General features: G+C 40.3%; 1 protein-coding gene across 2 annotated transcripts in view; it reads left to right on the top strand.

Moving 5' to 3' along the window:
- Positions 1-23,977, top strand: part of CBL (Cbl proto-oncogene) — an 84,330-nt gene that overhangs the window by 20,915 nt on the left and 39,438 nt on the right. Inside the window, exon 2 of one of the 2 annotated variants that reach the window (XM_006739711.3) lies at positions 307-554. The exons of the other annotated variant lie outside the window; for it this stretch is intronic. Within the exon in view, the coding sequence (XP_006739774.2) occupies positions 307-554 (248 nt within the window). The remainder of the gene's footprint in view (positions 1-306; positions 555-23,977) is intronic. 2 annotated transcript variants of the gene reach the window in all.

Below are 23,977 nucleotides of genomic sequence, written 5' to 3'. Positions count from 1 at the left end.
ACAACCACAAGATCAAGAGTCGTACAGTGCACCGACTGAGCCAGCCCGGCCCCCCTTGTCTGCTATGTGATTTCTGGACCATTAGTCTCTCATATGGTTTTAAAGAACCCACCCTCCTAGGGGAACCACTAAAAATGCAAACTAATTGCCCATGGGCAGGGGTGTTATGGATCATTTCTTATGGTCTTGTGCATTTTTTAATATTTCTGCAACAGAGCACATATTTTATAACTTTTTTTTAAATTGAAAAAGGAAATCGTCCTTAAGATCCTCCAAGTAATAGCCCTTCTTTTCCATTTGTTGCAGGTGGTGCGATTGTGTCAGAACCCAAAGCTGGCGCTAAAGAATAGCCCACCTTATATCTTAGACCTGCTGCCAGATACCTACCAGCATCTCCGCACTGTCTTGTCAAGATATGAGGGGAAGATGGAGACACTTGGAGAAAATGAGTATTTTAGGGTGTTCATGGAGAATTTGATGAAGAAAACTAAGCAGACCATAAGCCTCTTCAAGGAGGGGAAAGAAAGAATGTATGAGGAGAATTCTCAGCCTAGGTAATGGCAAAATACTACACAAATATTTATTCAGGTCTGTGACTGCCTAAATGGGTAACACTTAGAAGTAGCTGTGACTTGGTTTGAATTTTTAGGTCAACGAAAATGCAAAGTTGACATTTGATTTAAAGGTGGGTTTTATATCAAACGTTGCCTTGGAGGGTGTTGAACCCCTCTCTGGAAAGTCAGTGCCTTTTAGTCATGAAGATGAATTGGAGGCAGAAGGTCCATTGGGGACCCCAAAGATCATGAAAGTTTGGGGATAGGTGAGAGTTTGAAAGAAGGTCGAGGTTAAGCTGAGGTTGGGAGTCAACAATAAGAGGGCAGATTTTGCCAGAGCTGTAGCTTATTTAGGGAAGTCAAAAGTATGGGATAATAATAGTTAGGTAACCCCCCCCCTTTTTTTTTTTTTAAATAAAACAAAGTGAAATGACATTTCTTTTGTAGGTAACTTTTCCAGTAGAATAGATATTGACAAATGTAGTTAATTCAGTAAATATTTGACAGACTCCTATGTATTCTTTGATACTTATTACTGTATTGGGTGTCCCATATGTTATTAGTTTGGCTATTTTAAATTATATACTGGGAGAGAAATGGGTTGATTGTAGATATGGTTATATTTGGTTTGGTCCAGTTGGAAATATTAACTCATCTAGGACAAGTAATAAAACGTAAATTCCACTAGAACTTTGTAGGTAGTAAATTAACTCTCAAGGAGTGACATGAATTAGGAAGAACAGTAATTTTTGAGGGCATTAAGTAAGCATGTATTACTCAAGCACTAACTTACTAAATGGTATCCTTATAGCCTACCTACCACTCCTTTCTCTGTTGACTTAGATTCTGGGAACCCTCATCTCTTAGTTAAAATTTTACCCACGTCATTATTCATAAGTTTACTACGACAGATTACTCAGGTTTGGTCCAGAGTGTCAGTTTTTTCTCATTAAGAAGATTTCTGGTGACTGAATTCAATCTGTAGGAACCTTTGTAACTTCTAGTTTATATGAAAATGAACTTTATTCTTTTTAAATATTTAAATTTTATGACTTTTGTTAAGATAAAACCTGACTATGTGGATCGTAGCTAACTGGTGATTTTGTATTGCTGAATTTAAAAAATAATAATTTTATTTACTTTAATTAAAAAATTTAATTTAGCATCTACAGCAAACTAGGTTCTAACTGTAGGAGGTGAAAAGGGGAGTGAAGCCTTTAATTATGATGTACTGAGGTGGATGCTTTAATAGAGAGAGGTGCAAAAGGCTGCGTGAACACAGGTTTGCCTTGTGGTGTCAGGGAATGTGGCACAAAGGAAGTGTGATGTGAGCTAGGTTGTAGAAGGCAAGTAGAAATTTTCTAATCAGAGAAGTGAAAAAAAGGCCTTTAACACAGGTGCATGAACATGCACAGGCTCTGTATGTTGAAGGAACATGAGCAGTCTGGTTTGGCTAGAATTGGGAAAGACAAGTGAGCTGTGAATACAGATGGGAGTCAGGATGTAAGGGTTCTTTTACCTCTAGACATTCTCCCGTGGATAATAGGCTGCTATAGAAGAGTTGTTGTTGTTGTTTTTATGTAAATTTTTTTTTTTTTAAGATTTTATTTATTTATTTGAGAGAGAGCGAATGAGAGACAGAGAGCATGAGAGGGAGGAGGGTCAGAGGGAGAAGCAGACTTCCCCACTGAGCAGGGAGCCCGATGCGGGACTCGATCCCGGGACTCCAGGATCATGACCTGAGCTGAAGGCAGTCGCTTAACCAACTGAGCCACCCAGGCGCCCGTTGTTGTTGTTTTTAAAGAGCACTTTTACAGTGAAATAAAAATTGTAGATTTTCCAGTTTTAGAGCATACTGAACATTATTTAACATTTTTTTTTCCGATGGATTGTTCATCCCTGAGAGACAGTATTGTGTACTGGTTAGGAGGATGGACTCTGAAGCCTGCGTTTGAATCTTAATTTTGCCACTTAGCTTTGTGATCCCTGTTTCTTCATCTGTAAAATGAGCTAACAGTAGTACTTTCTTTGTAGGGTTGTTGGGAGTTATTAAATGAGTGAGTCAATGTTCAGTACTTAGAGTGGTGATTGGCACAATGAAAGTAATAAGTGGGTTAGCTCTAATTTTAATCATCATCCTCATTTTCTTTACTATAAACATACACTGTGTATTAGTGAGACTGCCAGATCATAATGAAGTACGTAGACCAATTTAGCCTTAGTAAGTGGCCCCATACTATTGCTTTCAAGTTCTTTAGCCATTTTTTTTTAACCTTCCTGTCAGTATGTTTGTCTATCAGTGTTATTACCCATAATAGGAAGTTTTTAATACACTATGGGCTTTGAGATTTTTTTCAAGTTATATGTAAAGTGAGAATAAATAAATTTCAGTTGCAATTCCCATTTTTTTTTAAAGAAAAACGTATGGCTTTACTGTGTGACCTTTGTGAGCTGTATTTCGGTTCCTATTTTCCTAATCAGTTTTTTAAATTGAGATACTAACGTATCATAAAATTCACCCTTTTACAGAATGTAATTCGGTGGTTTTTGGTATGTTCACAAAGTCGTGTAACCGTCCCCACTATCTAATTTCAGAATGTTTCCATCATCTCAACAAGAAACCCCACACTCATTAGCAGTCACTGCCCATTCCCCACTCCTGCTTCTCCCCCAGCCCCTGGCAGTCACAAATACCTACTTTCTGTCTCTGAAGATTTGCCTGTTTTAGACGTTTCATGTAACTGGACTTGGAACGTGTGGCCTTTTTTGTCTGGCTTTCCTAGCACATATTTTCATAACTCATTCATATTGTAGTGTGGGTCAGTACGTCTTTCCTTTTTAATGGCTAGATAATACTCGATTGCATGGCTATACCACATTTTGATTATGGACATTTGGGTTGTTTCCCCTTGATATAATGAATAATGCTGCTATGAGCATCTGCATACAAGTTTTTGTGTGGCTATATGTTTTCAGTTCTCTTGGGTAAATACCTGGGAGAGGAATTCCTGAGTCATATGTAATTCTAGTTTAACTTTTTGAGGAACCATTGACTGTTTATCACAGCAGCATTTTACATTCTTCCAACGATGTATGAGGGTTCCAGTTTCTCACCAATACTTGTTATTTTTTTGTTTTTGTTTTGTTTTCTTTTTTTTTTATAGCTGTCCTACTGGTATGAAGTAGCTATCATTGTGGTTTTGATTTGCATTTCCGTAATGAGTGATAATGTGAGCTTTTTTCATGTGTATATCTTCTTTGGAGGATTGTCTATTCAAATCCTTTGCCCAGTTGGGGTTCTTTTTCTTTTTATTGTTGAGTTGTAGAGTTCTTTACATATTCTGGATACTAGACCCTTATCAGATATATGATTTACAAAATTTTATTCCCATTCTGTGGGTGGTCTTTTCACTTTCTTTTTAGTGTCATTTAAAGCACGAACAGTTTTAATTTTGGTGAGGTCCACTACTTTTTTGTTGGTTACTTGTGCTTTTGATCTCATGGCTAAGAAACCATTGCTTAATCCGATGTCATGAAGATTATGCCTGTGATCATTTTGAGTTAATTTTTGTATATGGTCAAAGGTAAGAGTCCAACTTTACTCTTTTGCATATGGGTATCCTTTAGTGCCAGCACTGTTTATTGAAAAGAACATTCTTTCCCCATTGAATTGACTTGATGCCCTTGTCAAAAGTCAATTGTATGAAGGTTTATTTCTAGGTTCTCTGTCTTCTTTGCATGGTTATATGTCTGTCCTTAGACCAGTACCCACACCATCTTGATTACTGTAGCTTTGTAGTAAAGTTTTGGAATCAGCAAGTGTGAGTCCTCCAACTTTGTTCTTCTTTTTCAAGATGGTTTTGGCTATTTGAGGTCCCTTGAGATTCCTTATGAGTCAGCTCACCAATTTCTGCGAAAAGGGTGGCTGTTATTTTCTTAGGAATTGCATTGGACTGGTACATCTGTTTGGGAAGTATTGCTATCTTAACACTAAGTCTTCCAATCTATGAACATGGGATGTTTTTCCATTTGTTAAGGTCTTTTAAAACATCTTTCGGCAGTGTTTTTGTAGTTTCCAGCGTATAAATTTTTCACCTCCTTGGTTTAATTTATTCCTAAGTAGGCATGCTGGGTGGCTCAGTTGGTTAAGCGGCCAAGTCTTGGTTTCAGCTGAGGTCCTGGGGTTGAGCCCTGCATTGGGCTCTGCTCTCAACAGGGAGTCTGCTTGAGGATTCTCTATCTCCTTCTCCCTACCCCGGCGCATTCGCTCTCTCTCTCTCTCTCTCAATAAATAAATAATATCTTTTAAAAATTAAAATTAAAAAATAAATCTTAAAAAATTTTATTTCTGGGCGCCTGGGTGACTCAGTCAGCTAAGTGTCTGCCTTTGGTTCCGGTCATGATCCCAGAGTCCTGGGATTAGGTTCTGCTTTGGGGCTCCCTGCTCGGTGGGGAGCCTGCTTCTCCCTCTCCCTCTGCTTGTGCTCTCTCCTTAAAAAAAATTTTTTTTATTCCTAAGTGTTTTATTCTTTCTGATGCAAATGGAATTGTTTTCCCGATTTCATTTTTGGATAATTTATTACTGGTATATAGAACACAATTGATTTTTGTATATTGATTTTGTATCCTGTAACTCTGCAGGACTCATTTATTGATTCTAGTACTTTCTTACTGGATTCATTAGGATTTTTTTACAAACAAGATCGTGTCATGTGCAAATAGAGAAAGTTTTACTACTTCTCCTTTATGGATGCCTTTTATTTTTTTTCTTGCCTAGTTGTGGTGACTAGAACTTGATGTTGAATAGAATTTATGTTGAATAGAAGTGGTGAGAGCAGACATCCTTGTCTTGTTCTTGATATGAGGAGGAAAGCTTTCAGTCTTTCACCATTGAGTATCATGTTAGCTGTGGGATTTTCATAGATGTCCTTTATCAGGTTGAGAAGGTTTTCTTCTGTTCCTCGTTTAGTGTTTTTTATCATGATAAAGGGTATTACAGGCCTTTTAAGCTTCATTCCTGGTTTTTCTTCTTGGGAGAGAGAAATTTGTGGACTTGTAAGATTCTAGAAAAAGTGACTATGTTAAGTTGCACTAAGGGCAAGGAGTAACCGAAACCAGGGTTGGAAATGTTGCCGGGACTCTCTGCATTCTCTTGGTGCAGATTGATGTCTGAATTGCTGGAAAACTGACCTCTGCTACATCCAACATTTACATCTTATGGGGTTTCCACTGTAGCAGAACATCTGACTCTTAGTTTCAGTTTTGACTTTGGCTTGCTATAGATCAGTTGGTTATCCCTGAACCAGTCAACTCGAAAGAAAAGGTAAGTGCTGTGATTAGTCCAGCGTGGGCCAGGTGTCACCTCTAGATGAACCTGCTGTGGCTTGGGGAACACATATGTTTCCCTAAAGCTGTATACACAAGGGAATTTGTTCCTAGGCTGGATGTTAAAGAGCTGATCCCTTAAGTCTGCTCTGCATATCTATCAGTATTTAATAGAGTTGCTCCCTGTCTTTATTTTAGGTTATTAGGTAAAGTAACTTCTCTAAAGATAAACTTGCCCTCATTTCTCTTAGACTTTTTGTTAAAAAAACGACTTAAACAAAAACTATAAGCTGCTTTCTTGTCTTTGATCTGTAACCCTGGTTTTTGCACCTGTTTTCCTTCTTGCGCAGGATGTTACAGTAGAAGCCGAGTGGGATTATGCAGTGAAGTTCATTTTAAAACACTACTGTGAAACTTTGTTGTAACTCTACTGCCTTTTTAGTTATAAGCTGAAATGACCAAGATTTGGTTTTATTGTAATTCAGCTGGGAATAATTCAGAACTAACTAAAAGCTCATGTTCTAACCATTCATTAAAGAAAAAATTAGTCTTGGGTACGTTCTTGGTGGTAAGCACTACCCTAGGAGCAGTGATTGCATACTGCGTAGTACCAACATAGTCCTTCTCTTACGAGGCTTGTAGTCTAGGGTCTTAGCTTATGAGGTTTTCGGTGTTTCTCTAGTGGAACAGTGGTGTTTCACAAACTAGACAGAAGTGTTTGTGCTGCTATAGTCTTCCACTAGCACCCCGAAGAGAGGTTTTCAGTTAGTGTGCCAAATCTTAACCTACCATTAGTGGTAGGTAAGGGCAGCTTAGATCTTTGTGTGGAGAAGTTAGGGCTTGGGGCGCTTGGCTGGCATAGTTGGTTAATCGTCTTTTTGGTTTCATCTGAGGTCGTGATATCGAGCCCCACTTTGGGCTGCCCGCTTTGGGCTCTGTGCTCAGCGCAAGTCTGCTTAAATTTCTCTCTCCCTCTGTCTCCCCCTGCCCCCCAAGCTCGCTCTCAGTCTGTTTCTGTCTTTCAAATAAATCCTTTTTTTTTTTTTTAAGTAGTTTGGTTTTGGTTAGAAAAGATTCCCGCTTAGATTAGGAATGCCTTTCTAATGATTGGGGAAGGGGCAGCACCCCCTTTTTGGTTCTGGAGAAAGATGATGATGGCTTGAACCAAAGTGTTGATGCTGGAGATGGCAAAAAGTAGACCGTACTTGATGTGTTTTAAATCTAGCAAGGGGCACCTGGGTGGCTCAGTCGGTTAAGCCTCTTGATTTTTGGCTCAGGTCATGATCTCAGGGTTGAGGGATTGAGTCCCGCATTGGGCTCTGTGCTCAGTGCAGAGTCTGCTTGGGATTCTCTCTCTCTCTCTCTCTCTCTCTCTCTCTCTCTCGTCGTCCTCTGGCCCTCTCCCTGCTCGTGTGTGTGCTCTCTCTCCACCTCCTCTCAATAAATAAATAAATAAATAAAATCTTAAAAAAAAAAAAGCAGCAGCTAGCATAGCATGACTTGTGAATGGATTGGCTAGGTTTCTGGTTTGAGCAATGCGATGTCACGGAAAGGTGTAAAAAGAGTGGAAGGACCTGATCCGGTAGTTACCTTACAATGGTAGCGTTGGCTGCTCTGTGGCAAATGGGTTAGGCTCGTGGGGGTACAGTGATGGGAGTAAAGGGTTGGGTTACAAGGTTGTCAGCCAGATGGGAGGCAGGATAGCCTGGTCTAGAGAAAGGCTGAAAGGATGAAAAGTAGACAGATTGGAGCTAGAATCAAAAAGAATTGCTGGGGAATTAGACCAGAGGAGGGCAGGAAAAGATGACAGGGAAGGATCAAGATGACGTATAGGTCTCTGTCATTAACTCTGCCAGTGACAGCAGCATTTGCTAAAATGGGGAATTCAGAGTATAGGTGTGGGGAGAGCTAAATTGGGAGTGAGGAGGATCAAGAGTTCCATTTTGGACTTATTTACATTGGAGATATTTTTATGAGCCATCTAAGGTGATAAGTCAAGCAGGCAATTGGCTGTATTATTAGACTTTGGAATTCAGAGGGAGAGGTGTGGGATGGAGTTAGAAATTTGGTGGCATTCAGAGTAATACTTAAAGCCAAGAGAGTGGACAGAATCATCTAGGGGGAGAGGAGTCGGCAGGGGAGACTGAGCAAGAAAGAAGGGAGAGGCTAGATTGCAATAGCCACAGCGAAAATTTAAAAAAAAAAGGGACGCCTGGGTGGCTCAGTCGGTTACGCATCTGCCTTCAGCTCAGGTCATGATCCTGGGGTCTTGTGATCAAGCCCTGCATTGGGCTCCCTGCTTAGCAGGGAGCCCGCCTCTCCCTCTGCTGCTCCCCCTGCTTGTGATCTCTCTCTGTCAAATAAATAAATAAAATCTTAACAAAAAAAAAATTTAAAACCCCTCTTTTTATTTTTATTTATTTATTTTTAAGATTTTATTTATTTATTTGACAGAGAGAGAGAAGGAACACAAGCAGGGGGAGTGGGAGAGGGAGAAGCAGGCCTCCCGCGGAGCAGGGATCCCGATGCGGGGCTTGATCCCGGGACCCTGGGATCATGACCTGAGCCGAAGGCAGACGCCCAACGACTGAGCCACCCAGGCGCCCCAAAACTCCTCTTTTTAAATAGAAAATTGACAAAGGAAATGACTAGTTCACAGAAGAAGAAAAATAAAAGGGCAAATATGAATATTAAAAGAACAGTCTAGTTTGCTAGTCATAAAATAATTTTCTTTGGCCTAAGAAATGGGCAAAAAAATGGAAAATCAGCTTATAATTAGTGTTGTTTTTTTTTTTTAAAGATTTTATTTATTTATTTGAGAGAGAGACTGAGAGAGAGAGCATGAGAGGGGGGAGGGTCGGGAGGGTCAGGGAGAAGCAGACTCCCTGCCGAGCAGGGAGCCCGATGCGGGACTCGATCCAGGGACTCCAGGATCATGACCTGAGCCGAAGGCAGTCGCTTAACCAACTGAGCCACCCAGGTGCCCTATAATTAGTGTTTCAAAGAAGGGTGCAGGAAAAGGAGTACTCCCTTACCTGGTTGTGGTAGGAATGAGATAGGTTTAGCCTTTCTGGGGGCTGATAGATATAGAAAGATTTAGAATCTCGCTCAGTAGTTCCACTTTTAGAAATTTATCAAAAAGTAGTGAGAAGGGATTTGGATTAAAACATAAAACCATAAAAAAAAAAACCCCATAAAACTTCTAAAGGAGAATCTAGGGGCGCCTGGGTGGCACATTCAGTTAAGTATCCGACTCTTGGTTTCAGCTCAGGTCCTGATCTCAAGGTCAGGAGCTCGAGCCCGGCGTGGGGCTCTGTGCTGAGTGGAGTCTGCTTAAGATTCTCTGTCTCAGGGGCGCCTGGGTGGCTCAGTTGGTTGAATATCTGCCTTCCGCTCAAGTCCTGATCCCAGGGTTCTGGGATTGAGTCCCATGTCTGGCTCCCTGCTCAGCGGGGAGTCTGCTCCTCCCTTATCCTCTGCCCTCCCCCCCCCATTTGTGTGCTCTCTCTCTGTCACTCTCTCAAATGAATGAATAAAATCTTTGAAAAAAAATCATTAAAAAAAAAAAAACGACTGTCTCTCCCTCTGTCCCCCACACCCTGCATGTGTGCCCTCTCTCTCAAATCTTAAAAAAAAAAAAAAAATCTAGGTAGTAAGCTCTTGGACATTGGCCTTAGCAATATTTTTCTGGATTGGTCTCCTCAGGCAAGACAAACAAAAGCAAAAATAAACTGTTGCGATGACATCAAATTAAAAAGCTTTTGCACAGTGAAGGAAACCATCAACAAAACAAAAAGGCAACCCACTGAATGGGAGAAAATATCTGCAAGTGATATATCCAATGTGGGGTTAGTAATCAAAATATATAAAGAATTCCTACAACTCAATACCAAAAATACAAATAATCTGACTAAAAAATGGGCAGAGGACCTGAACAGGCATTTTTGTATTACTGAAAGTTAGAATAAGTTACCCAAGTACGTGTAGCTAGTTAAGTGCCAGAGCCTCTTTTTCTTTTTTTTTTTTAAGCTTGTCTCCCAAATGTTTATTACTAATTATTTTGGTTTTCTTTGAATGTAAAGGAATGGTAACAGGATATTCCATTCCCTATTACAGAAATGATCCTTGGAGGCCACACTTCAAGTATCATATAAAATAGTAAACCACATAGACTGAGACGTTAATACATTTTTTTAATTGGTATGTCTTTTGAACACAGAAATACTCAATAGTGTGATTTACCACAGGATGATGTCTTTACATAACAAGAGAATTTCACTCAAAATATTTCTTACCGGACATAAGCTTGATTATGCCAATAGAGGGAACATGAAGATCTCCTCCCTTGCCTCCTCTCAAAGACTCTGTGATAACTTTTATAAAACCAGAACATTATAGAGAAGTAGGCAGTGAATGTCAAGTAGAATGTGCAAAAGCTTTTTCTAATCACTTTGCTCTAGTAGTGCCAACCAAGACTTGCTCTAAAACCATAATACTTGTGAAGTGCACAACTGCATTTAAATTAGAACATCTTAAAGAACAAGCTCGAAAGCTGGCTACGAGAAGGTCTTTTTTGCCAGGCTGTAGTGTACAAAGCAGCAAGTGCTTGCTGGGGATACCTAGTAGTATGAAAATGCGTTGTGAACTTTAATCCTGGCAACTTCTTTTTTTACTGATTGTGTATTGAAATGTATATTTTTTTTTCCAGAAAGTTTAAATCCAGTGTTTTAAATTTGTCAAAGAAATGGAATGAGGAGCCTTCGTTAGCATTTTTCTTCCCTCTCTTTGTTTAAACCCTCCCCCTCCTCCTTTCACATGCAAAACACCCAGCTTTAGTGTCTAATACAATATACCTGGATGGTTGAAATCCAAGTTTAAGCATTCAGAATTAGTATTCCATAACTCATTTCATTCTTATTCTTAGAGCTTCTTCCCCCACTTACTTACATTTAAAATAGTTGACTTGTATTTCCTCGGTAAAGTTGAACCAGATAATAGTGATCCTTTTCTTTGATTCTCCTGTTCTAACTTCAAAGAGCATGATTAAAACGGCACTTAGGAAAGAGAATCTTCCATTGTTTGTATTAACTGTGAGCTGAGTTCTCCGCGTGAACCTTTGTGTAGGGATCTTTAGACCTTTCTTTGAGTGAATATTCTCCATTTTACATTTTAATCACTGGATGAAGGTTTTGTAGATTAAATTTTTACTTGGAGATCCTGAATGATAATTAAGGCCCTGCCTTATAGCACAGTTTCTCAATCATTTCCAGCCCATGACACACTCACATGTTGGGAAACACGGCATGTTGAGCAGTGCTGTTGAGACAGAATAGAATTAGATGTAAGTGGGACTGTCTGTGTGAGCTGGATTGCCCAGAGTGGAGCCCTCAGCTCTTCACTGTCTAGGACCTGAGACAAGGTACTGCTCTTCGCCTCGGATATCTCACTTAAAGGTGTTCTCCTGGGATTGTTGTGTTCTAATAAATATGGTAATATTTGGGAAACACTTAGAATAATACACAGTTCACAGAAAGCAGACCTAGGTATTTGCCTTTTTAAAAAAAATTAGAGGGGCACCTGGGTGGCTCAGTTGGGTAAGCGTCTGCCTTCAGCTCAGGTCATGATCCCGGGCGCCTAGGATTGAGCCCCGAGTTGGGCTCCGCATCGGGCTCTGCATGGGGCTCCCTGCTCATCGGGGAGCCTGCTTCTCCCTCTTCCTCTGCCTGCCCCTCCCCTTGCTTGTGCTCTCTGTCAAATGAATCAGTAAAGTCTGTAAAAAAAATTAGAGATCCACAGTCATTGAAAAATAAGGGAAGGAGAAAAGTATATTCATTGCCCTATCCACAGAATTATATACTTGAAAATGGTTAAAATAGTAATTTTTATATCATGTATACTTTACCATAACTTTTTCAGAAGCAGTGTCATAATGCAAAGGCTACTGAAGTTTTCTTGATCCAAGTGTTGAGTCAGCAAGTAGTTTTGAGAACTTGCTCTCAGTGGACTCAAGGTGAATGTCAGGCTGGAATTCATGGGTGGAAGGATGACAGGTACACAGACCCCCTCTTTTCTCGGTGTCCTTTGGAGAGGAGTGCTTGGGTTGGGGCACAGCTGGCCGTACTGTGAGACTGGGCTCCAGGAAAGAGACCCTACCTCCACAACCCACCCTGTACTCTCTCTTTTTATGGGGTTGAGTGTGATGAGCGAGGTAAAAAGTGGGAGTTTAGGAACCACCTGTTTCTAGGAGTTGCTGAGAACCAGCTGTCACGTACCTAGAGACTGTGAGAACCCTTGGGAAGATGTTTAGTAGAAACTCCTCCTGGCAGAGGGAAGGAGGAGCCCTTGGTCCTTGTTAGCTCATTGCTGAGCTCATTGCCAGAGAGCACAGGATGACTGGTCAGGAGCTAAACCAGTCATCCGGGTGAGATGGTGGTAACTGGGACTGAAGTGGTAACTGGCCTGCCATGGAGATAAGAAGTCATTGGCTCTATAAAGTGAACATGTTTTGTTTTGTTTTCTTTCTTCTTTCTTCTTTCTTTCTTTCTTTCTTTCTTTCTTTTCTTTCTTTTCTTTCTTTTCTTTCTTTCTTTCTTTCTTTCTTTCATTTATTTATTTTAGAGAGAGCTTGCAGGGGTGGAGGTGAACAGCAGGGGCAGAGGGAGAGGGGATCTAAAGCAGACTCCCTGCTGAGCGTAGAGCCCAACCCAGGGCTCATCTCATGACTCTCAGATCACAACCTGAGCCGAAATTAAGAGTTGGATGCTCACCCGACTGAGCCACCCTGGCACCTCCATATTTTGTTTCTCTGTATGCAGTTGTTACAGTGAATTATGGTAATAGATTTGTAAAGTTGCTGGGATTAACCCTAGTTTGTAATGATGTATGAATGCTTCACTGGCTTCTATTTAACAATCATTTATGATTTGGGGGGCACCTGGGTGGCTCAGTCGGTTGAGCGTCTGGCTCTTGATATTTTGGCTCAGGTCATGATCTCAGGGTTGTGAGATTGAGCCCCACATCTGGCTTCTTGCTCAGTGTGGAGTCTGCTTGAGATTCTCTACCTTTCCCTCTCCCTCTGCTCTTCCCCCTGTTCATGCTCTCTTTCTGTCTCTAAAATAAATGAATAAAATCTTAAAAACAAAACAATCATTTATGATTTTTTATCTATATAATATGTTGCATTAGTATATATAATATATAAATATACTAACAATCATTTATGATTTATTCATCTATATAACACATTATATTAGTAAGTGAAGCTAGCATGTAATTTTTTTTCTCATGCTCTTTGATTATGGAAATAATCACAGTGAGTTAATTCTTCTCTTTCTGTATTTGTGACAGTTTGCAAAAATAAGAATTCACTTTTGTGGGGGATATTTAGCAAAAATTTCTTCTGTAGTACTGTTATGGTCTAATGTGCATGCTTGTGCCTACATGCATGCATAATTAAGTCTCTGTTTGAGGGGTGGGGAGGGGCTTTTGGTACCTACTCTGTTTAATGGTTGTGGTTTACTCAGGGTCTGAAATGAAATAGTCCATTTCCCCTAAATTTATAAGTTTAAGAACAGTGCTTGCCATATAGTAGGCATTCAATATTTATGGAATGAATAAATTAGTAAAAGTTACTGGAGTAGAGTTAGCTGTAATCTGTTATTAAAATGCCTTCTATATTTTGTGTCTGATTTGTTAGATTTTAAGAGTTGCTGCATTCTGAAGATTTTTACCAATTCATCATGATAGGTTTAAGTTTGCATTCTCACATAGCTTTCAAATATCTTGTATTCTACTCCTTTCCTTCTTTTTCCTCATATGTGAATATACCTCTGCACTTTGACACCGTTGACATTTTATCATGTGTTTTACTTTGTGAATTTACTGAACACAGTAAATACTGTTTACTCTTGGCATGGTGGTTCTCATACACATGGTGGTCCTGTTGGGAAGTTGGATAGATGTACTGGAAGGGTGGCACAGTCCCTAAAATTTTAGAATCTGTGAAGATGTGCTAAGATGCTAAATGCATTTTTATCAAGGCTGTATAAAAAATACTGACAAATACTGGGTCTCAAAGGGATGGCATTAATTTCTGCCTTATGTGAGAATGTACAAAATTGGCACGATTTTCTTATAAAGAAAGAAAATGGTTGGGACATTGATTGCCCAGTATTTCAGAATAACTGTTCACATGGATTTGTTCTGCCTTTTAAAAATTTATTTATTTATATATTTTAAGTAACCTCCACACCCAACATGGGTCTCGAACTCATGACCCTGAGACCAAAAGTCGCACTCTCTTCCAACTGAGCCAGTCAAGTGCCCTGGATTTGTTTTGCTTTTTATTTTTATTTTTTAAAGATTTTATTTATTTATTTGACAGAGAGAGAGCACTGAGCAGGGAACCTGATGAGGGACTCGATCCCAGGACCCTGGGATCATGACCTGAGCCGAAGGCAGCTTAACCAACTGAGCCACCCAGGCGTCGTCCCTGTTTTGCTTTTTATGAGAAGTGTGCCACTCCTGTTCTGACTCCATCCCACCCTCCCCTACACTCCTCCCAAAGGGAGACACTCCAAGTCTTTTCAAAACGCCATCGTTTCAGTTTGATTGTCCTGTGTGAGGGAATGAGCAGACAGTTGGTCCCATTCCCAACAGTGTTGACAGTCTTATACAGATGATTCACAAACCTGCTTCCCTGTCTCTTTCCCAGGCTGCTGGCTAAATGTTACCATATGAATATCTTTCGGACATCTCATAATCAACATGTCTGAACACAGAATGTGTCCTCTTCCTTAAGCAGACCAGCTGCCTTTTCTCTGTTCCAGGATTGATATCAGGCAGCCGTGGCGAGCTCAAACTACTGGGATTGGTTCTAGGCTTAGTTCTTTCGACCTTGGGGTTTTCATCTGTAAAATGGGGGTAATTATTGATTCTATCTTACAGGATTGTGAATAAGAATTAATTAAATAAAATGTAAAGTGCCTGACACATAGAAAGCCCTTAAAAAGTATTAGCTTTTATTAGCATATTTTTTTAAGACCCTGTTTCCGGTTGTTCAGGCTCAGAGTTTCAGGTTCATCATCTCTTCGATTCAGTCATTTTTTCTTGATTTTACTTCTGCAGTATCTCTCACATCTGTGTTATTTTATATGTATATGGGGCTCAAACTCAAGATCAAGAGTCACAGGCTCTACTGAGTGAGCCAGCCGGGCACTGCATACCGGTCTTATTTTACCGCCCATGTTCAGGCTCCCATTACCTTTCGGCTGCAGTCCATCCTAATTGATCCCTCTGCTTTTGTCATTCTCCTCTAATTCACTCTTTCCTGCTGCTGTCATTTATGGCCTTAAAAACCGATTAGATGTCACCCCGTTGTAAACCCTTAATGACTTCCTGCTGCATTTTTAATATCTCGCACCCTGCTTGCTAAAGTTTGAGTCCCGCCTGCATTTTCAGTTTTATCGAAAGTTGCCATGGTGGTATGTTCTAGCCTCCCAGTTGGTTTGACAGTCCCCGAGCTCTTTTACAGAGCTTTGGTCACTCCCTTGGCCTGGAATCCCTTCCCATATTGTCTGGTGAAGTTTCATTGAATCTCTAAAGCCCAAGAGGCCTCCTAAATTATACTAGTTTTAATTCTTGTTCCCCGCCCCTCCCCATGCTCTTACAGCACTCAGTTTTTACTTGACTCTGGTTGGCCAAAGTGTGAGTCTGCTTTGCTAACTAGACAGGTCCAGGAAGACTTTCTTTCCTATGTTATATGGCATTGTCTTTGGTTGTGGTTTCTTTTTCTTTTTTTTAAGATTTTATTTATGGGCGCCTGGGTGGCTCAGTTGGTTAAGCGACTGCCCTCAGCTCAGGTCATGATCCTGGAGTCCCTGGATTGAGTCCCGCATCGGGCTCCCTGCTCGGCAGTGAGCTTGCTTCTTCCTCTGACCCTCCCCCCTCTCATGTGCTCTCTCTCTCTCTCTCTCATTATGTCTCAAATAAATAAATAAAATCTTTAAAAAAAAAAAAAGATTTTATTTATTTGACAGGAAAGAGAGAGTACAAGCAGGGGTAGTGGCAGACAGAGGGAGAGGGAGAAGCAGGCTCCCTGTTCAGCTGGGAGCCCGACGCGGGGCTCGATCCCAGGACCCTGGGATCATGACCTGAGCCGAAGGCAGATGCTTAACCGTCTGAGCCACCCAGGCACCCCTGGTTGTGGTTTCTTAATAAAGATTGTTTAATTTGATAAAATACTACCAACTAAATAGTAATTGCTGAAATACTACTAACTAAATAACTAAAATACTAATGCCAGAGTTGTACGGAGACACAGAATTGTGAACTTGAGGAGGATTTTTTTTTTTTTAAGATTTTATTTATTTGTCAGGGAGAGCGTGCACAAGTGGGGGGAGCGGCAGGCAGAGGGAGAAGCAGGCTCCCTGCTGAACAAGGAGCCCAATGCGGGACTCGATCCTAGGACCCTGGGATCATCATGCATGACCTGAGCTGAAGGCAGACACTTAACTGACTGAGCCACCCAGGCATCTTAAGGAGGATTATTTTTCATGGAAAACATATTGAAGAGAATGGCAGTGACAAAGATTTCTCTAGCTTTGATCCCTTCAAAAGTCTTAGATTCAGATAGTTATGGAAAATTTCATATTCCTTCCCAAGTTTTGAGGACAGTAAAGTTTAGTAGCTACTCTGTATTTGTTCAGAGAAACCATATATTTAAATGTCTAATGTGTCATATATTTAGGAGGTAAATAATTAATGATAACCAGATAAACTTTCTGCATATTAGATTAGATTCTATTAGAGCTGTTTCCTCCTCAATATAATTTGTCTGTCTATATATCCATATATTTTTAAATTTATTTTTTAAGTTCACAGGACAGGCTTTCTTGAAAGCTACCTGGTGCTTTTGTCATTTGTTAGTGAGATGGTATGAGAAGTTTTGGAGATTTCTGCATTATGTTACTTAAGTGTTCGCATATTCTTTAAAGAACTGATATAGAGAAGTAGTAATCAGTTCTTGGGGTTAATACACTTTAGCTGCAGACAAATGCTTCAGTGTATGTAATAGCTTATATATTTATCTTTCAGAACTTGGGTTGAGGTTATTTTGAAATACAGAGAAGTCGGATTATAGTCTTAAACTCTTTAGAAAATAATTGTTTTCAAATATTGTCTCTAGTATAAGTGATATGAATTAGGAAAGGAAGACTATCTGTGAAAAAGGAAATCTTTTCCACTAGTAACTGTACAGTGGAGAAGCATGGCAAACCCTCCTGGCATTAACCCAGTGATCAAGGTTAACATCACCAGTGATGTCATGAGGACTTCATGTAGCCCCTGATAGGATGTGATGAGAAGGGCATCTCACTTCTGTGGCATTCTTTCTGTAAACTCAAGCCTCGTCAAAAATAGCATAACATCAGCTAAACACATTGGGGAATGTTCTACAAAATACCTGACAAGTACCCCTCAAAACTCTTCAGGTCAAAGAAAAGCAAGGACTAAGAAACTGTCACAGACCGGAGGAGAGTAAGGAGATTTGATGTTAAATGTAATGTATCCTGGGGTGCCTGGGTGGCTCAGTTGGTTAAGCGTCTGCCTTTGGCTGGGGTCATGATCCCAGGGGCCTGGGATTGAGCCCCACGTCGGGCTCCTTGCTCGGCAAGGGGGCCTACTTCTCCCTCTCCCTCTGCTCCTGCTTGCGTGTGCTCTCTCTCTTGCTCACTCTATCTCCCAAATAATTTTTAAAAAAGGTAATGTATCCTGGATTGGATCCTGAAACAAACAAGGGCATTAATGGAAAAAAAACAGGCGAGACCTGCATGAAGTCTGCGGTTTAGTTAATAGGACCATACTGATGTGGGTTTGTTAGTTTTCACAAATGCACCACGGTAATATAAGGTGTTAATACTATTAAGGGAAACTGAAACTGAATGAGGGATATATGGGAAATTCTGTAGTATCTTTGCAACTTTTTGTAAATCTGAGGTTCCAGAGTAAAAAGTTTATTTAAAAAATAAAATAAGATTTTCCAGTTCAGTTCTACAAATGTATTGAATGCCTGTTAAGTGCAAGGCAGTGTGCTTACTCCTGCAGGAGATGAAGTGTGTGAGACACCTTCCCTGCCCCTGCCCGTAAGGAGTTGTCCAGTTGGGGACTAAGACAACGGATACAAAGCAGAACATGGTAGAGCCTTTGCTGAGTATGAACAAAGTGCTTTGGGGTCTGAGGTTGGAAGGTGGACATTAAATGAAGACTGGTGAATATCCCACACCTACCCGCCCCACTACACACACGGGGGAGATAGCATTTGAGATGAACTTTGGGCAGGAGTTCAGTGACCATAGGCGTTAGAAAGGAAATCTGCATCATACCGACCAGCCTGGGCTCTTGAATCAGGTAGACCGGCTCTGCCACTTACTAGCTCTATGACCTTGGGCAAGTTACTTAATTTCACTAAGTCTTTGTTTCTCATTTGTATGATAGGATTAATAATTCCTATTTCAAAGCACTATTATGAGAATTAAATGAGGTATATATGTAGCTTAGCAAAGCATCTGATACATAGTAAGGTCTTCATGTTAACTGTTAGAGATAGAGGCATATATTGTTGATGTAACATCATCAAGAAAGGTGCGGGGCCCCAGAAAGTTTAGGATGTTTGGGGAAATACTGAGTAGTATGTGTTTAGAAAGATGAATCAGGACCATATTGTAAGTGCTTTGATTTGTAAGCTGAGCAGTTTGAACTTTTTTGGTGGTTATTGGGAAGTCCATGAAGATTTTTGTGTAGGGGGAGTAATGAGATTGAGTTTATGGTTTAAGATTAATTTGTTAGAAATGTGAGGGGAGTATTGGAGATTCTCACATGGGCTGCTGCCTTCCCATTCACCTGGTGAATTAGTTTAGTGTCCCTTTAGTTTTGAATTCTATGAAACAGGTAGCTCAGAATGCTCTGGATGATTAATGCTGTGTGATGATTACCATATGTAACCATATGTAACATCTGTTACATGTCTTAAAAAGCATGATCATGAGTATAACAATAGATACATTTAATATGTTTTGTATAAAAAAAAAGGTCATTGATACTTTTAGAGATACTGGCTCAGACAGAACTCCTTTTGTAGGTGATGGTTTTGGTTTTGCCACCCTTTTTTTTTTTAAAGTAGTTTAAGCAGATAAGAGTTAAACAGTACTTTATTGACTTCCTGTGGAGCTTGTTGAAAGAAGTTCCGTTGTATCTATTTTTAAAGCTGATTTCTGTGAGCAGGGGATGCTGCTATTGAGTTATGAATGTCATCACAGTATGCTCTCACTCAGCATTCTTTGGATGACACTAGTGTTTGCATATAAGGTTCTCGGAGTTCAGTGAGTAGGAAAGCAGCATAATTATCACTGAAATGGTACCAGTGAATGAAATATTTACAAGCATTGATCATATCACCATTCCACAGTATAATCAATTTATCATCATCTATATGGGGCCTTTAGCTCACCCCGTGGCTGACTGGCAAAAAATGGGTTATCTCTGTGACCTCATTTTCGGGGATATTTTACAACTCCAAAATGATACTATGCAGTGTTCTATATAGCTTGTTTGTTAATCATCATATTAAAAGTCCTCACCATTTTGAAATTTACTCACTGGGAAATAGAGGTTCATTGGGTCCACAGATATTAAAATAGATTTCAGCCTGAATTATTGGGGTTTTCCCCCAGTGTTTTATTATGAAAATTTTCGTTCATACAGAGAAATTGAATTTTACGCCAATCATATACCCCATCACTTAGATTCTACAGGTAACTAAATTGTAAAAGGAAAGTTCTGCTTTCTTCTCTTTAAAAATCAAAGAAATTGGGCGCCTGGGTGGCTCAGATGGTTAAGCGTCTGCCTTCGGCTCAGGTCATGATCCCAGGGTCCTGGGATCGAGTCCCACATCGGGCTCTCTGCTCCTTGGGAGGCTGCTTCTTCCTCTGCCTCTCTCTCTCTCTCTCTCTCTGTCTCTCATGAATAAATAAATAAAATCTTTAAAAAAAAATAAAAATCAAAGAAATTTCTTTCTGAGCCTTTGAACCATTTTCACGTGAGACAGTATTTTGAAATGGCTGAGATGATTTTTTTTTTAGATTTTATTTATTTGAGAGAGAGAGCGAGCATGAGCAGGGGGAGGGGCAGGGGGAGAAGCAGACTCCCCGCAAGCAGAGAGAGCCCAACGTGGGGCTCCATCCCAGGACCCTGGGATCATGACCTGAGCCTAAGGCAGGTCAACCAGCTGAGCCACCCAGGCGCCCCGGCTGAGATGATTTTTGATGTTTGTTATTTCTTCAGAAATAAAATTGAGTAAAATAATTCACCACACATTCTGGGATTTAGCAAATCCCCGGTGTTAGAATAGAAAACAGTATTTACCAGATCAGATTAACTTTTCAGATCCCACATTGGGTTCCTACAATTAACTGCTCATTTAAATTCCATGAGACATAAGTTCATTTAAATTCTTTGCAGGTGGGGCACCTGGGTGGCTCAGTCAAAGCTTCTGCCTTCAGCTCAGGTCATGATCCCAGGGTCCTGGGATTTGAGCCCCATGTCAGGCTCCCTGCTCAGTGGGGAGCCTGCTTCTCCCTCTCTCTCTGCTTGCTGCTGCCCTTGCTTGTGTGCTTGCTCTCTCTCTCTGTCAAATAAATAAATAAAATCTTGGGGCACCTGGGTGGCTCAGTCGGTTAAGCGTCTGCCTTCGGCTCAGGTTGTGATCCCGGGGTCCTGGGATCGAGCCCCACATCGGGCTCCTTGCTCAGCAAGGAGCCTGCTTCTCCCTCTCTCTGCCTGCAGCTCCCCCTGCTTGTGCTCTCTTTCTCACTCTCTCTCTGTCAAATAAATAAATCTTAAAAAAAAAAAAAAAATCTTTAAAAATAAATTCTTTACAGGCAAAAATAAAACAAGACGAAATCAGGGAGGGAGACAAACCTTAAGAGACTGTTAATCATAGGAAACAAACTGAGGGTTGTTCGAAGGGAGGAGGGTGGAGGGATAGGGTAACTGGGTGATGGACATTAAGGAGGGCGCGTGATATAATGAGCACTGGGTATTATATAAGACTGATTAAACATTAACCTCTACCTCTGAAACTAACAACACATTATATGTTAATGAATTGAATTTAAGTTAAATAAAAATAAAATGTTAAAAAGTAAAAAAATTCTTTGCAGGCAGAAATAAAATATACTTGTAAAAATTATTTCCTATAAAAAGTTATTATAATTTCTAGTCCTCCATCTTATAAAGATACATACTAGTTTGCTTTCTTGCTTTCTTCTTCAATCCTATTATGAAATTAAACTGCTGAAGTTAAGGTTTCTTTTCCAGTTCAAATCCGTGGAATAGCATAAATTCATAAATTTTTATTGATGGAAAGAGATCTTTAAGAGTCATTGGTTCCAGCTCTCTTTTATATTACATCAGGGAGTGGCAGTCCGGAGAGGTTAACTAACTGCCCAACGGCACAGTAAATTAATGGGAGATCAGGGAATACATTTTATTTATTTGTTTATTTTTAAGGATTTTAATTTTAAGTAATCTCTATACCCAACTATGTGGGGCTCCTTCACAACCGCAAGATCAAGAGTCACATACTCTACCAACTGAGCCCACCAGGCACCCCAGGAAATACATTTTAGATCTCTAGTCTTCTCCAGTATTTTTTTTAAGATTTTATTTATTTATTTGACAGAGACACAGCGAGAGACAGAACACAAGCAGGGGGAGTGGGAGAGGGAGAAGCAGGCTTCCCTGATGCGGGCCTTGATCCCAGAACCCTGAGATCATGACCTGAGCTGAAGGCAGATGCTTGACGACTGAGCCACCCAGGCGCCCCTAGTCTTCTCCAGTATTAACATACATTATTTTTAGATAGTTCTTTTATAGAAAGAATACACAGAGCATGCTTTTCAGCTGTAGAATTTATCTCTATTAAAATGGTGTTTCAAAAAACAGAACCCTAAGTGAGAATATCTTTATGAATACATTGGACTAATTGTTTTATAAGTCATCTTTTTTTCCTAGATCATCTCAGTCTCCTATGTTGATTTCTCACCAGTCCTTTTCTTCATGATGTTGTTGCTATACTTCGAAGGGAAGAAGCATTCTCATTAAGCAAAGAAGAGTGGTACTGCTCTCAGTACTCATCTTAAATGCTAATAAATACATTTTAGTAGAAAGGGTTAATTTATCTCCCCGCACTATGTTCTTTTTTCCATTTCCTCTTTCTCTGCAAATAGCTTTGTGGCTGTGAGTTAGTTACAAGATAGCTTGTTTTTCAGTATTTTGTGCAGTAGTAAGTTCATCAGTTGGAATCATTTGAAGAGGTTTCTGTTTATCTCATATAAAAGCTACTTCTCAAAACTGCCTTGTTTGTTTTTTTTTTTAAAGATTTTATTTATTTATTTGAGACAGAGAGAATGAGAGCGAGAGAGAGAGAGCACATGAGAGGGGGGAGGGTCAGAGGGAGAAGCAGACTCCCCGCCGAGCAGGGAGCCCGATGCGGGACTTGATCCTGGGACTCCAGGATCATGACCTGAGCCGAAGGCAGTCGCCCAACCAACTGAGCCACCCAGGCGCCCTCAAAACTGCCTTGTTTGATCTGTAGAAGTGGTGATTGTAATTCCTTTCAAGTTGTATTTATCTTTCTACTTTAGAAGCTAAAACAGGAACTATAATTGCTTCTTTAATCTTTAATGTACCTGTGTATTTGTGACAGAAATCTTAGTCCCTGTTAGCTGAAATTATACCCAGAAGATGTAACCATTGCTTTAGGCCTGAGGTACAAAGGTATGTCAGCTTTTAGAATAAGACCTGAGGTAGGGAGAAAAGAAGTGACACTGGTCTTGAACTTCAAAAAAAAACTGACTCTGCATACTGAATCAGCATTTGATTACGGGGAAGTTGTGAGCGAAAGGAAGAGGAAGATGGAAGCTATAGGGTAGAATTTGTGGTTACTTAGATATAGATGTTTGGCGTTAAAGGTAATAAAAATGACCTCCTTCTTCAAACACCGAGTTAAAGAAAAACCTGTATTACTTGCTACTGCTGGAACTTAAAGAAAAGTTTTGTCTTCAGAAGAGGGTATTTATAAAAAAAAAAAATAGAAGAGTTGTGTTCCTTTGTGGATCTTTGGAGAATTGTTAGAACATAGTGTATGAATTGAAGTAACTGCTGACAGAATTTTGCGAAGTAAATGGGGCGCCTGGGTGGCTCAGTGGCTAAGTGTCTGCCTTTGGCTCAGGTCGTGGTCCCTGCTTCTCTCCCTCTTCAGCTCCCCCCTGCTTGTGTTCCCTCTCTTGCTGTCTCTGTCAAATAAATGAATAAAATCTTTAAAAAAAAAAAGGATTTTGCAAAGTATTGCTTACCTTGTCATAAGCCTTAATATCCATCATGCCTCACTGTTCTGAGATTACACGTTTAGACAGATTCTGCTGATTAAATTCAGCCCTGTACATGGCAGACACTCAGCTATAAGCCTATGGCCTTAAAATGTTATTGAACAGAATTTCAGCTCAGATCAGTTACAAAACCCTCTGGCCCATGGGCTTTTATAGATGCTTAATTTCCTTTTAAGAAGTGTGATGCTTATGGTGCACATCTCTGGTGGTTTTAAGAAATGTACACTGCCTTTTTGGGGGGATGCATCCTTAAGTAGGAAAGTACCTCAAATTGATTTTCAGTATCTATTTCAGTCAGCACTTTGAACTGCACTTACGTACCTGGTACCATTACATCCTTGTGGTCAATAACTTTCCCTTTTCTCGTGGCTTACTTCACATATTAAAATAGCTTTCTGTCCATTATTATTTTGGTGTGTATATTTTATCTCTGATCCCGCATAATGCTGGACACTTGGTAGATCTGACTGGAAAATTATCTGAAAAGATGCCAGCATGGCTTGGTCATCCCAGACACACTTGTCCCCACTTCGGACTTGGTTTAAGAATTTACTCTCGGGGGGGCGGGGGGGCGCCTGGGTGGCTCAGTCGTTAAGCATCTGCCTTCAGCTCAGGTCATGGTCGCAGGATCCCAGGGTCCTGGGATCGAGCCCC

This window comes from Leptonychotes weddellii, chromosome 11, assembly GCF_054177405.1.
Source record: "Leptonychotes weddellii isolate Sample4059 chromosome 11, ASM5417740v2, whole genome shotgun sequence".
In the NCBI taxonomy this organism is placed as follows: domain Eukaryota; kingdom Metazoa; phylum Chordata; class Mammalia; order Carnivora; family Phocidae; genus Leptonychotes; species Leptonychotes weddellii.
Note: the sequence above shows the minus strand (reverse complement) of the source record. Positions and strands in the feature narration are given on the sequence as shown.